The sequence below is a fragment of the Manis javanica genome, chromosome 2 (assembly GCF_040802235.1).
Source record: "Manis javanica isolate MJ-LG chromosome 2, MJ_LKY, whole genome shotgun sequence".
NCBI lineage: Eukaryota > Metazoa > Chordata > Mammalia > Pholidota > Manidae > Manis > Manis javanica.
This window is the reverse complement of record NC_133157.1, coordinates 103,325,766-103,340,574: the sequence shown is the minus strand read 5'-3', so window position 1 is coordinate 103,340,574 and position 14,809 is coordinate 103,325,766. Positions and strand designations below refer to the sequence as shown.

General features: G+C 42.0%; 1 protein-coding gene across 2 annotated transcripts; it reads left to right on the top strand.

The window, feature by feature from the left end:
* The first annotated feature begins 248 nt into the window (after positions 1-248).
* Positions 249-10,047, top strand: LOC108392179 (lysozyme-like protein 1). 2 transcript variants are annotated; one of them, XM_073218885.1, is made up of 5 exons: positions 249-342; positions 1,926-2,088; positions 2,586-2,744; positions 8,911-8,989; positions 9,774-10,042. In XM_073218885.1, the coding sequence occupies exons 2-5, from the start codon at positions 1,950-1,952 to the stop codon at positions 9,841-9,843; spliced, it is 447 nt and encodes a 148-aa protein (XP_073074986.1). In that variant the 5' UTR covers positions 249-342; positions 1,926-1,949; the 3' UTR covers positions 9,844-10,042. The 2 variants fall into 2 exon arrangements, with proteins under 2 accessions (XP_073074986.1, XP_017507748.1); XM_017652259.3 differs by lacking the exon at positions 249-342 and having other exon boundaries at positions 1,933-2,088; positions 9,774-10,047.
* Positions 10,048-14,809: the final 4,762 nt, after the last annotated feature.

The window sequence follows — 14,809 nt, the reverse complement described above, 5'->3', positions numbered from 1 at the left end:
CTTAACTGTCTTTATTGGTGAGGTTTGTGATACGTTTTGAAGACGCTGTAGAGAAGGGTTCTCGCGTGGGTGGGAGGCCCTACCAGCTTGAGCACCAAGGGTGTCTGTCGAGGAAGAAGGGGGAAAAAGTGAGGTAGGAGAGCCCAGAATGTAGTTATCACCTAAGTCCCAAGAAATAGAATTCTAGAATCTCTGGGCAGTTGGGAAACAAATGAGTTAAGAATTCTTCTCTAAGGCTCTAAAGAAAGATTCTTGGCCGGAAACAGGCTCACTTGTGCCCTGTAAGAATCAGAGTGGCTTCATGGGGATGCAGGCGGCTCAGTGAGCTGTTGATCTGACTGAGTAAGTACAGCAGACCCCGAGCAGTCTGTGGGACCGGCACCAAAAAGTTGCCTTTTTAATAAGATCTGAATTACTCTGATGAAGCCGTCTGCCCCGAAGAACTAGCGATAGCAACCGTTGGCTGAAGGATATAGAGTATTGTGCCTGGAGCCATCACTGCTGTGAGGTTCTCTTATGTTTGAGGCCAGTAAGATTCTAAGACAGGGATAGAAACCAACTTAACTTGTCAGCTCTGCATCATAAACCTGATTTGTCTTCCTCTCAGCACCTGGAGCAGTGCTGGGGTATAGCCCACACTGTACACCAGGAACTTTTCTGTAAAGGGCTTGATAGTGAATATACAGTTTCTAAAGAAACGACTCAGCTTTGGGAAAAACAGTCATACACAACCAAATGGGCATAGCTATGTCCCAAGAAGACTTAATTCCAGAAGCAGGCCTAGGGTGCTGCCCCTTGCAATTCACTGGTATGTAGTCTCCATCCCGCAGGTGATACGTAATTACCTTATTGCTTAGTTACTTGAAAGCCCCCATAGCGATTTTCCCTCTGGCCTTTCTGAATACTCATCCCTAGTTTTGGACCCACCTTTCAATTGGGGAACCTAGTTCCGAGAGGAGAAACTAACTTTAGATAAAAAGTGTAGAAATGTTAGAAAATTTAGAGATTTCTAGGCTGGTGCAGAAAATGATACTGGATGAAAATATGTAGGAATATCAGCTTCAGTATCATGAGTAGCTATCAGAAATTTTGCTCTATCCCCATCCCAGCAAGGCAGATAACTTCAAGAGAAGTGCTTCTGGAAAACCAGTAGCCAACCAGCATAGAATTCTTGATCCTACTCCCATTTTAAATAATTCAGTAGGGGTCTCTTTATGGCCTCTCTACTCCCACCAGCAGCTCTTTCCTCCTCTTGTGACCCATCGTCATCCATCCTGTCCTGCTCACCAGAAGGCACCAGACTTTTAGAAGGCCCCGTGGAGCAGTGATAACAGACCCCAGGAAAACACTGCATTTGCGGTGTGACAGAGCTTTCTTGAAGCAACACTCCCATATTTGGAAAGTATCAAGAAAAGAAAATGGAAGAAAGATAAGGTGCTGAATTGTCTCCCTTCAGTAAAACCCCAAATATTAAATCTTAAAGTTTTCTGCCCAAACCTATATATATTTCATCACTGGCTGAAATAGGAGTGTTTTTTTCCTTCATATAGAGGGAATGCTTAACTCTTCATATTCTGTGTTTTTCTATTCATAGCGTTAAAATGAAATGAACCCTAGAAATGTATCACCCTCGCTGGTTGCCATCTGGACATCAAGAAAAATGGGTTCATTCCTTTGCTTGCTGATCCCAAGAACATAGCATTTCCATCCAGTGCCCACCCTCGTTCCTTCCCTGTACTGGATACTGTCTGCACTTTGTTTTTCCCTAATGCAGGTTCTGAATGGTTAAAAGTGACAGGAAGCAACTAGGCAGGGCCATCCACGACCCTAGCTGGCAGACTGTGAACTTCTCATGGGCAACCGACTTAGTCTCAGGACTCAGGACGAAGCGAGGTCATTTGACCCGGTCTCCCGATCTTTGACAGGTTCTGCCTCCAACAGGCCTGGGGATGAAGGCTGCTGGCATCTTGGCCCTGATCAGCTGCCTGGTCACTGCTACGGAGTCCAAAATCTACACTCGCTGTAAACTGGCAAAGATATTTTCGAGGGCTGGCCTGGACAATTACCACGGCTTTAGCCTTGGAAACTGTGAGATTTCTCCTTTCTTGTTCTCTTTCTGCCCTTGAGCTCTCCCCTGAGATGTCACAGGCCCCATCCACACTGGCTTCCATTTGTTCCCTGCTTTTCCACACCGTGCCACCAGGGAGCGCTGCTAGCTATTCACATGTCCTCTTCAGCTGCTGCTCCCTGGGGTTCCTCCCCTCAGCCCTGCCCCTCACGTCCTCACCCCTGGAGTCCTGATTGAATGACACAGCAAGGGAAGAAGAAACAATGCCACTCTTGCTGGCATTGTAGGAAGCAGACCTGACTGTCCATCTAGTCCAGGTCCAGCCCCTGATTAGGTGTGCAGCCTCAGGTGTGCACTCCCTGCTCACCATGTGCCCCAAGGGGGCACCACCTGCCTTGACCCTCCCCTAGGGTTTTCCGGAACAGAGCACTGTTGGAACATGTATAAGGGAACTCTCCGCTAAGAGCAGGATAAGAGAAGACAATGTACCGGAGTGGCTGGCATTTCCCCCCTTTAGGGATCTGCATGGCATACTATGAGAGCCGCTACAATACCATGGCTCAGACTGTCCTGGATGATGGCAGCACAGACTATGGCATTTTCCAGATAAACAGTTTCACATGGTGCAGACATGCAAAGTTACAAGAGAAGAACCGCTGTCATGTTGCCTGCTCAGGTACAGCTTTGTTTTCCCAAAAATATCATCCTCAGGGACAAAGGCAGGAAAGCCAATAATAGAATATCCACCCAGTTTCTGCTTTAATGAGAATTTGGAGTTTAGATGTGTAAGTAGGTCTATACCAGGCCAAAAATCATTCAAGAGGTCCCCAGGTGACCTTCAGGAGCCTGTGACCTACTTGTCTGACGATGACTTAATTCTGGGACAGTTTTTATAAACCCCACCATGAAAAAGGGAAGAACAAGTGACCTCCCTACCCTTTCACACCTAGAGGGCATTTAAAATGTTCAATAAGGAGAAAGCTGTTTGCCAACTGCTTTCTGTAAGCAACTTTCCCAGATGATGCAGTTTATGCTCCTCTGTACAGAATAAGACAAAAACCCATTTCACATAGCATTTTTTTCTTGATGATTTGCGTTTTAATTTTGTTCACATAGCATTTTTTTAAACAGTAGAATTAAGCTAGAATTCACCTCCAAGTCTTCTACTATAATCATTTAATATATATATGTGCACAAAAGGGGTTTAGCAGAATCCATCAGACATGAATTCTGGTATTAGGGAAGAGAATGTGTGAGCACACACACAGGGGAGGCTTCAGGGGAAAGATATTAATAAAGTCATGGAAATAGTGTAAACACAACAATATTTGACTTAAGACTTGGAAGGTAGATAAGATTTGGTTATTCAGAGAGAGAGAAGAGTCACTCCAGGTTAGGGGAACAATGAAAGCAAAGAGTTAGGTGCCTGTGGGAAGGTGTGGGGCAAGGACAGAGTCATGAAGACACTTTTCTTTTCTGGAACAAAGGGGTCACGAAGACAAATAACAGGTCATGTGACTGGAAGGCTGATTACTACCTGACCAGGAAGGGCTTTGGGATCCAGGCTAAGAAACATGTACTGATTTCTGCTTGCAATAGGAAATCAGTAAGAGGTCAGTTGATTAAACATCACTTTAGAAAGATTAATCAGTGAGCAGTGTGTGAGATAGATTAAAGAGCCGAAAATTGAAGTTTTTTAAACTTCATTTAATGATACAGATCTATGATCATCAGACAGTATATGATCTATTATGGTAAATGTATACTTAAAAAAATGTGCATTGTACAGTGGGTGAATGGTGGATGTTCTATGCATGACTGTTATATCATTACTTATTTTTTATTCTATCAAATAGTGAGAAAGATGTATTGAAATCTCCAGTGATAATTATAGTTTTATCTATTTCTCCTTTCAATGTCGTCAGTTTTTGAAGCTCTGTGAATAGATGCATACATACTGAGGAGGCCTGTTACGTCTTCCTGGTGAACTGACCCTTTTCATCATGACAATCAGTGTCCCTCCTTAATCCTGGTAATATTTCTTATCCCCAAATCTACTTTAAAAGTAGTATAAGAATATAGCCACTCAGCTTTCTTTGAATGGTGTTTATTCCCATTATTTTACTTTTGGCCTATTTGTAATTTTTTTTTTGCAGTGAACTTCTTACAGTGTTTTTATGTTGCTTTTATAGGCAGTCTAACTATCTCTCCTTTTCAGTAGGAATGTTTTGACCAAGGGTCAGCAAACTTTTTCTTAAAGGGCCATATAGTGACTATTTTAGGCTTTGTGGGCCTTCTACACACAACTCTCTTTTGTAACTTTTGTACTCTTTTGTAGCACAAAGGCAGTTATAGACAGTATGTAAACAAATGGGTATGGTTGTGTTCCACTGAAAGTTTCTTTACAAAACAGAGGGTAGACCTGTGGACCATAGTTTGCCAAACCTTGGTTTAGACCATTTATGTTTAATGTAATTACTGATACAGTTAGTTTAAAATCCATCATCCTGTGCCATGAATTCCAGCTGCCTTGGCTTCTGATCTCTGTCTCCTACACTTAGATTGCCATCTCCCGCATGGGCTCTGCCTTCCTAGTCTGGGAAATGTCTCTGGGCATAAAGTCACAGCAATCACAAGGCTCATCTCATTTGGTTTCTCTCTCTCAAGGGTCCTGCACTGCCTTTTCTTATGACTGAAAATAATGTTCTCATATAATTTATCTAGTTCTTTTGTTTTTTTACAGTGGGAGAGAAATCTGTTACTCCATCATGGCCATGCTTGACTTTACATGCAGTTGACTAATTTAATCTTGTTCAGTTTAGCTCCTATTAAGGACATCTGGGCAAATATATATCTGCAAAACAATCTTCAATTATAGGAAATTCAAATGTTGGACAATTCATGGTTAGAGGTGGAGAAACACTCATATCTGTTTTCATCATAAACAGTATGGGATCTTTAGATTTGCCTTAAAATAGAAAACAGGATGTTGGTTTTATATCCCAATCACCCTGAGCGACTGAACCCCCACATCCTCAGGCCAGAGAAGCTTTAATCAGGGACAGTGCCATTCTGCCTATGTACTGTAGGAGGAGGAACATTTGTCATGGGAACTTGGAAACAAGTTAGAACTAGGGTATGATTACAAGGCACACGGCATTTCACACATGTACAGTACACACACAACTTATGCCCGTCTGTACAGGTAGGCCATCTTCTCATGCCCATATCAAATTGTATTCCTAAAATTTCTACCCACCTTGCCCAAACTGTTTGAACAGCATATTTGTTATAGGTACATATATGTAAATATAAGCATATATAGGAATATAACCACACATGTAATAACATAGTAGCAATCTTTTCCTCCAAAAGCATAGATGTCTTTAAAATAAGAGATGATGATGAAAAAGCAGGTGATTATTGACTTATGTCTAGTCTAGTCTACTTATATTAATCTCCATTTCTCATCAGCCTGCTGTCTGAGTTGGTCTTTCTCACTTCAGAGAGCAGAAAGAAATGTAAAAGGAGGGTACAGCTGTGATATTTTAGTCCAGAGGCAGGAAGATCCTGGGGAGAGACAGAGACTCCTTGAAGCAGAACTAACTTACCTGAAAATAACTAGTTTCTTTTCTGTAGACTGCTGCTGCTTTCTGTTGGATGTGGCAGAATAAAGCATCAACTGAATAAGTCTTTGCTGTTCAACATAATCCTTTCTTTATTCATGTTTGACTGGACAGAACTGTCTATGTAAAGTAAATTGAGCAGAAGCAATTCTTGGCATGGATCCTTATAAATACTTGCTCCTTTATCCCATTTCTGCCCCTCTGCTGCCCCTCTGTGGTGATCTCACTGTGTTTCCACATCTCAGCTGTGCATCAGGTTCATTTGCCAGCCCCCACCTCCCTTAATGTATTCTCCTAAGCAAATTCAAAGTCACGTCCACCTAGCACTTTTGAAACATCTCAGTAGTGCAACAAAATGCTATAATGAAAAACACTTCACCCCGTCTCCACGACTTGGGCCTCGGGCACCTATTCCTCCCGGTGGTTATACAGCATCTCCAGCCAAGCAAACTTCCCTACCCCAGATATGAACCTTCCTATTTGCATGCATGCCTGGGGTGTGCTCCAGTCCTGAAACAATAGAAAATCTCTTCATATTCCACTATGTATAAGCAAACTGTGTCCTTCCCATCCCTGGACACCTCACTAAAACCACTTCTAAGAAACAGGCTCCAGGAGCTTTCAAACACAAACCACAGTCACACAACACTTATCAAGAATTTATGCACACAAAATAAAGTGTTTCTAAGAAATTTTAACATATATCAGATACCAAACACTTAAGTTTGGATAATCTCCTAATAAATAAATAATTACTTGAAAAATTAATAAAGTACTTATGATTTTATTGACAAGTTCATTAGCATATAGTGTTCCATAAGCAAGAATCTTAGATTAAGTGGCTGTGTTGGAAGGAAGCAGATGAGGATAACAGAATTTGATATTATAATGATCCATCAAAATGCAGTATTTTAGGCTAATGTTATTCTTTTTGCTGATTTCTTATGATAACAAAAATAATGCATTTCTATTATAAAATATTTAGAAACATGCAGTGAAGGTTTAAAAGCATTGGTGAACCCACAATTAAGAGCTAGACCTTCCTAAGATTCTGGTGAATTTGCTACTATCTTTTTCTCTCTCTCTCTTTCTCTAAACCAATGCTGTTCAATAGAACTTTCTGCGATGACAGAAGTGTTCTTTATCTGGGCTACCCAATATAGAACCACTAGCCACAATAAAGGTGTTATAAAGCATCTGAAATGTAGCAAGAACAAGGAATTGAAGCTACAATTATATTAATTAATTTAGATTTAAAGAATCACATGTAGCTAATGGCTACCATGTTGGACAGTTGTAGCTCTAGATGGATATTTTCACAATATTGGGAGCTTTATACAAGGACATGTTCCAATATTACTGAATCATGTGAAAACATGATTTAAATGGCTTGTTCTTTCATTATATTGAGATTGTATTATTATTATTAATGTGAACATCCCTAATTATGATACAATTTGATTTTTCCCACTTGGAAATAAATTTCCTCTTATAAACAAGGCTACAGTAAACCCCTTGGTATACAAATCTTTGCCTAGATTCATGATTAGTTCCTTAGGATAGGTCCAGAAAGGATAAGAATCACTTCAAGGCTCTTGACAAATGCTGCTAATGGCTATCCTGAAAGCTGAACCCATTACATTCCCTATATCAAGTACTCGAGCGTGAATATCTCACTGCATCCTTGTCAACACTGAGCATTACCCAATTCTTTAAAAATCTATGCTTGAAAAAAATCTAAAAACTTTGCTTAATTGATAAATTAAAATTATTTCAAATAGTTTGAGTTTTAATGTCTTTGACTGGTTATTGTGGTGGGCTTGGAGATGGACCAACCTAATTCCCCTTGGAAGGAAGATGCTTGTCCCCAGTTGACTTTGTGTGATTTACACACAGCTTACTTGGCACCTTCTTCAGGGTCTGCCTTAGCTGCAGAGGACCATGTAATGGAAGGTGTGCCTCCAGGGCAGCCTGCATCCCATGGCTGGTGAGGCAGAGGTTTGAAGACCTAGCCATCTGGAAATAACATGGGCAACTCTGGTGGGTAGCATGTACCCCCAAGCTCCTGGTTAGGTTGGCTGAGGCTTTGATGAGCCCACATCACAGACAGACAGCTCCATCTGCCCAGTTTTGCTTTTGCCCCATTTATTCCACAGGTGTGGAACCTTAATAAATACTTGGCACCCCAAACCCATCTCACCATCTGCTTCTGAAGAACCTGGTATGCAACAGGAGTGATTTTGGACTTTTACGTTTATTTACATTTTCCTATCATGTTTGTATTGAGAAATATTTTGAGGCCACTTCTAGGCAAGCCACAAAGAGCGCTAATTTCAATTACAGTAGATCCTTGAATAGTATGGGTTGGAACTGTGCAGGTCCACTAATATGCAGACTTTTTCAGTAAATGTATTAGAAAATTTACTGATTGGAGATTTGGGACAATTTGAAAAAGCATTTTTTTTCTCTAGTAAGAATATGTTTCTCTTCTAAGAATATGGTATCTAATACATAGAACATACAAAACGTGTTAATCAACTGTTCATGTTGCTGGTAAGGCTTCTGGTCAACAATAGGCTAATTTAAATAGTTAAGTTTTGGGGGAGTCTAAAGTTATACACAGTTTCTGAATGCCTGGGTATTGGTGCCCCACAACCCTGTGTTGTTCAAGGATCAGCTGTAGTTTATTTTCAGTCGAAAGATTTGTGACATCTGAAAGCCACTGAAAAAGTAATAATGAGCTTGACGTAAAATCTTAAATTTTTTGCATATGAAAAACACCTTGGATAAAATTCTTTTTAAATGCACACAGTAAATGAAAAGTTACAATGACAGACCCTTAATATTTTCCTATAAAGATATCTCCTATGTCAAATTAACCAGAGTAGAGAAAAACAATGCATTGTCCTATCTTAGTTGTGCATTTCTTTAGGACATGAGAATCATTCTCCTACTGTGTCTTCTCCACACAGATATCCAAAAGCCCTTTAAGACTGGTCTCTTCCTCCGAAACTTCAAGGAGTCCAAGATGGTGGGCCTAGGAACAAACAAACAAATTCTTTTTTATTTGTAAGGAAGCTCAACAAAAATTAGAATATGACTTATAGTTCTTCCAACCCTCCTGTTCCAAAAATAGTGAGAAAAGTGCAGAAAATCTGATTTGCCCACCCTTCAGCTAACAGGCTCAGCTAATTCTGAGACTTCTTTCTCTTACAGCCTTGCTTACTGACGACCTCACAGATGCAATTATCTGTGCCAAGAAAATCGTTAAGGAGACCGAGGGGATGGACTATTGGTAAGAGTCTTTCTTGGGAGACAGGCTGACATGGGCGAAACCGAGTCTGTGCATTCCTCTCAGCTGCGGCGGACGTTGAGCAGGGCGGCCACCGGTTCTAGCGTGACCCTGACCGCAGCCCCCTTCCCCCCGGGGGTGTGTGGGTGAGTGGGGAACACAGCAGAAGGGATGCATACGGGGGAGAAGAGATGGCATCAAATCACGATCATTCGCAACTACTTTTCATAGTAAGGTGTTCCAGAAAGAAAGAAAGGAGCTTTCTAAAGTGAACTGCAAATGAGGTCAACATGCTAGAGAGAAAGAGCTCGGGCTCACCCTCCATTTGGATGAGATTTGGGAGGGCTGCGGCAGCATTTTGTGCGGAGACAGGCAATCCGCGGTGAGAGAAGGATGGCCATGTCGGTCACCCCTAAGGGAGCAGAACCCTTGTGCAGAAGTGTGCACCGGGCACCATTTCGGGTCACTGTCGTTTTGGCCGCTGGGTTTCCCGTGAACGATGCCAGAACGATGCCAGAAACACCAAGTTTCAGAGGTGCGGCTGTTTAACTAAACGACCCATTCTTACAAAGCCATTGGCTTGTTGCTGAGGCTCTGTAAGGACCAGGAGAAAACCAGGAAGAGAGAAGTCTTCAGGCAAAAGGATGGAGCCCTCAGATTTCAGAAACGAGTGAAACTCTCCTCAGCACCTCTGGTGATTTGGGTTAATTATCCGTGGTCTGTGAGCCTCAGAATATTGGGAACGTCATGCTTCTTTCTGTTGTTGCTGTTTCCCTCTTCCCCTTAGGCAAGGCTGGAAGAAACACTGTGAGGGCAGAGATCTGTCTGAGTGGAAAAAAGGATGTGACATTTCATAAGCTGAAAATGGCCCAAGGACGCTTTGCAACAACAACTCCCTGAATTTGTGTATTGGATGTCAGTGTTTGTGTCATCTTGTCCTCCTTCCTCCCAGTATTCCTTCTCAAAGTTGGAGAAAATTCCTTAAAAAATGTAGGCTAGATTTTTAAGGAAATAAATATTTCCATTTAGGTGTCTTCACTTCACCCTGACTTGGTTTCAGTGAAGTCATAAAAGCATAATTTTAAGACTTGAAAAGTCACCTACAAAATGTTCTAGTCCTGGAAAGAACAAACTCTCCTTTACTGTAAGGAGGCCTGGCTCCTGACTGGCTTCTTACTTAAAAACAAGACTCCCTAGCCAAGGAGAGCCCTACATAAATGGTGGTAGTTTGCCAATCTCTGTCTGAGAACATGAGCTCATTCTTTTCCTGGTCAGTGGACAGATGCACAGTCCTTCCTCAGCTCAACACTGCTAGGGGGAGTGTCCCCACTTCTCCCTGGCAGCCCTGATGGACACTCTCATGGGAACAAGTAAGTGACGGTGCATTCTTATTCCCAGTGTTAAGAGGGCTCTCCGTGTTGTGCCAACACTTATTTAAATTAAATCTGTCAAATTCAAAAAGTACACTTACATCCTCATGACAAAACCCTTTCCAGACTTCAACCTGCTGATTTTATTAGTTTGGACAGGAAATTGGTGACTATCTAAAGGACATTTCATGACAAGTAACAGGGGACTGAGGAGATCAGATTCCAAAGAAGTATTCCCCCCGACGCCACAGCCGTGAAGGGGTGGCTCCTCTGCAGGCCCCCATCACAGGGGAGCTCCGGTCTGTTCTCCTGCTCTCTGCCATGCTGGAAGGAGGTGTTGGGCCCACCTCGTTGGAATTTTACATGTGAAAAGCTCTAGTCGAAGGTAATTGGACATCCAGAATGCACTGAATTAAGGTTAGTTAGAAAAATGGTCATGCCTGCAAATAAGTTCCCCACTTAGAAGGAAGTCCTTGCTGCTTAGAGGGATAGGTTCTGGGATGCCCCCTAAACAGCCCATAAACACTCTCTGGCTGCACACTGCCCGGGATTTCAGGCCGGCACATTTCAAACTTTCTGACTTCACTTACTGGCATAGGCTTTAAAAAGTCAGAACTGCTACTTGCCAGAAGAATATAAACATTTCACATATATTTAAACAAACATAACCCTGTGACAATTTACCAGGCATTACAAAGCATGGGAGAAAAGCTTTTGAAATGTGTGTAAGAACTGAAAAACAGTTCCATAAGATAGCTGAAGAAAATCTGAAAAATGTTGAATCCATTAAGCTGCTCTAAATCAATAATCTGTGCTTATAGAAGCCCATCAGTGTGTATTTTTCACTATTGTAGTCCTGTCATCCATCTGCCTTGCAGTCCCCATTCTTAGACAAAACTCCTGTTTCATTAAACCAGTGGTACCATGTTAATGACCTGGGTTAGCATGGGGCCTGGCACCAGCGGTTCAAAGACTAGGGGGAATATTTTTTTAAAACACAAAAACCCAACTCCAAAAAAGAGTGCTTTGAAATTCAAGGTGAAGGAAAGTTGGCTGGCCCTACAATCTGATTGCTCTATCTTTTTGCAAAACATGAAATTTCTAAGCACACAATCTTACTATTTCTTTCCCTAAATGTTTTATTTACTTAGTATTTCCATCAGCATTAATTGAAGGTAAAAAATACATTGTCCTGGGTAATTTCCATAATTAATCAGTTTCACATCCAGTATTTCAAATGCCCCACACAAGCACCCTGGCACATGATGTAATGTAATCTTCATTTTACACAGAAGGCACTGAGATGCAGAAAGGGTAACTTTCTCTCCAAGGCTTACAGTGGGGGATCCAGGCACACAGTACCACCCGATAGGAATCTTCAGAACTCAGGGAAAGAACAGTGTCCTTCAGGGATAGGGAAAGCCCAAGTTCCTCCTCATTGTTCACCAAAATACAGTGCAAACTCTAGCTGGCCCCTGAAAGATCTAGGAGAAAAGAGTACAAAATGTTCCCACCCAAAATTTAATTTAAAAAGACTTCATTAGGAGACCTGGGAAGATTTCTTCTCTCCTCCCAAAATGGATAACAATATGCTCTAGATTTCTAAAACTTCAAACAATAAGCATTATTGACTTTTTCAATAAGAAAAATTTACGTTTTTTAATTAAAAAATTTAAACCATGAAACATTATTTCTTCCAACATAGATCAAACAGCCACTAGAGGTCCACTCCCCTTGAATCATTTTGCCAGAGTTTCCAGGCCCTGCATTTCCTCCACAGCACCTCTGGACTGTAGAGTACTCATGGCTGAGGCAGCACTACAGACATTACCATCATCCATGTTGCCGGTCCTGGGGGCATCAAGCCGCTTATGGTTGTTTACATGCAGTGATGTCAGGGGATGGAAATTCACACAATCAACTTGCAAAGTTGCCCCTGCCTGAGACAGTGTAGGATCCAGGAACAACTGTGACTGCAGCAGAAGCATTTGGGCCACAGTGGGACTCCCTTATGGATGTCCAGGCAGCTATTACAATTTGGAGAGGTGATTTTTCCCTCATTCTCCTTCCCTCCCATTTCCAGTTAGTTCCACAGTGCAGTTGAATGGGAAAGAGAGACACTTGGAAACTGTTCTAAGTCACACATAACAGCAAGCCCATCTGTTTAATCTGATCCTTTCACAAGACTAGAAAGAAAGGGAAGCAGTAGATCCGATGCTAACAGTCTCAGAAAGGAGGGGAAGGACAGAGAGTGTGTTTTCATACATGAGGCTGCAACTTGAACAGTTTCTACCACGGGGCCTCCTTATTGATGCACAACCCAAATGAAACCATGCATATTGAGCAATGGCGTTTCTTTCCTTTGTTTAAGTCATTTATCAGTTAGGCTCTGGTTACAACAAGAACGCACAGTCATGGTGAAACACAAGATATCTTTCAAAACTATAAAAATATTCTCAACACTCAACAATAATGGCTACTAATACTTCTGTTTGTTCTTCGAGCTTTTAGTTTTTTTTTTACTTTTTATAAAGTGAGAATTACAGGGTTTTCACTTTGTAACCTGTTCTTTTCACTTAATATATGACAAAATGTCCCCCAACTAATGTTTTCTAAAAGACAATACATAAGACAGAGTAATAGGTACTCTGCTGTCTCATAATTCATTCCCTCTCTTCTCTGTTGTTTATTTGGCTAACCAGTAGCATTTTCAGGCCTCGGGTTTTGGTGATTTTTGCAAAGGGCCCTTTCTTTTCTCATGGCTCATTTTTCTGCAAGCATCCCCCAAAGTCCTCAATACATGATTTTTTAGGGTCCATCTTTAATCCGTGAGCTCTTTGACAGCTTTGGGAATGACTTGGAGACAAGAAATATGATATTGGGTCACATTTTCCAAACAATTAGGATCCATTATCTGCCTGTTGGTCCAACATTGAGAGAAAATATTTCACATCTATACTGCCAAGAAAAATCTAAAACACAAGCTTACCATGCTGTCTCAGCTCTTGTAAAATGGAAATAATATATTTGCCATATACAGTTGTGGTAAGGATTAGCAACAATATCAGAAGCACATGGTACAAACCAGGCTTTTGATAAAAACTGGTTATTATTATTCTATTTCTACATTTTTCTTTCTCCAGTATGTTTAACAGGTGATTTCTGTAAGGTATGACAGACACTTCAATAGGGCGAATTACAGTTTTTGTGAAATAATATTTCCAAGTGGGTAAGGGGAAGATCTATCCTGAAAGAAACCACCAATGAAACCTTGGCTGAGTTTGTTTTACTAGGTCCCTGCTGCTGAGATATCCAAGCAAAAGGTAAAAAGTTAAATGGTCTCTGGATTTCCCGGCCTGCTCGCTACCACGCCCCCACTGGTAACATAATTCTTGGTGAGGAAGAAAAAATCTATAGTTGCCTTGAAAAGCATTCATGCAAAATAAAGCTCAGATTCATAAGTAATCGGACTTCTGCATCACTTTTCAAAACAGTATCCTGTTACCAGCTAAAGCAAACAGAGCAGTTTCAACCAGAAGAACTGACAGGCGTGCAGAGGGCAGATTGGAAAAGATTAAATATTTGTGCAAAAATACCCCACACCCTCCCTTCACAAAGAGCACCCTTAGTCTGCAATAAAAGGAAATAGCAGTCAGGGGAAGGGGCAGCAGGAACTGAGAAGAGGGCCTTATCTTGCCAAAGAAGGGGCTGATTTTGGAGGAGGACGGGGAGAAGGCGATAGGGGGAGAGATGAGGAGGTTGCCCACCACTGAGGCTGCACTTTTGACCCATGCAGGGGAGTCAGACCACATGGGCACTGAGAAGACAGAAACAGGACGGTGACAGCTTTGAAGCTGCCAGGCTGTGATGGCAGAGAGGCCAGAGAAAGGCACCCTCGGAGAAACCCCATCTCTCAGCAGTGCTAAACGTTATTTTGCAGGGGCAGGAGGAGGGGAAGGCTGCTGCGGGGGAGGCTAGCAATGCGCACAGACCCCATCGGCAGTCCAAAGGCCAGCCGGTGGGGGCGAAGGACAAGACTAGGAAAGGGAAACTCGAGAAAATTGTTTTAAAAATTGCAGTTTTCGACTCTACTGACAGTCTATCAAAGCCGGCTTCTGCCTCGGAGACATTTCAGTCGCTGCCAGGAACTTTGGATTAAAACAAAAAAGAAAGAAAAAAGAAAAAGTCTCATACAATAGAGCATTCTGTGCAGGCAGCAGTGAGATTGCTGATAAAATGAGAATCTTTCAGGAGTTAGGATTTTTCTGTGGACCACCGAAAAAAAACAGCCCCAGCAGACCCTTTGAACATAGCTCAAGGGATCCCCGGTTGAGGAGGCGTTGAGCCCAGGGCATTCTGGGGGCTGGTTTAGGGTCAGCGCTGCTGCACAAAACTGGATGCACAAAAGCACCTTTGGGAGGCTTTTTTAAAATGCTGATACCCAGGACCGGCT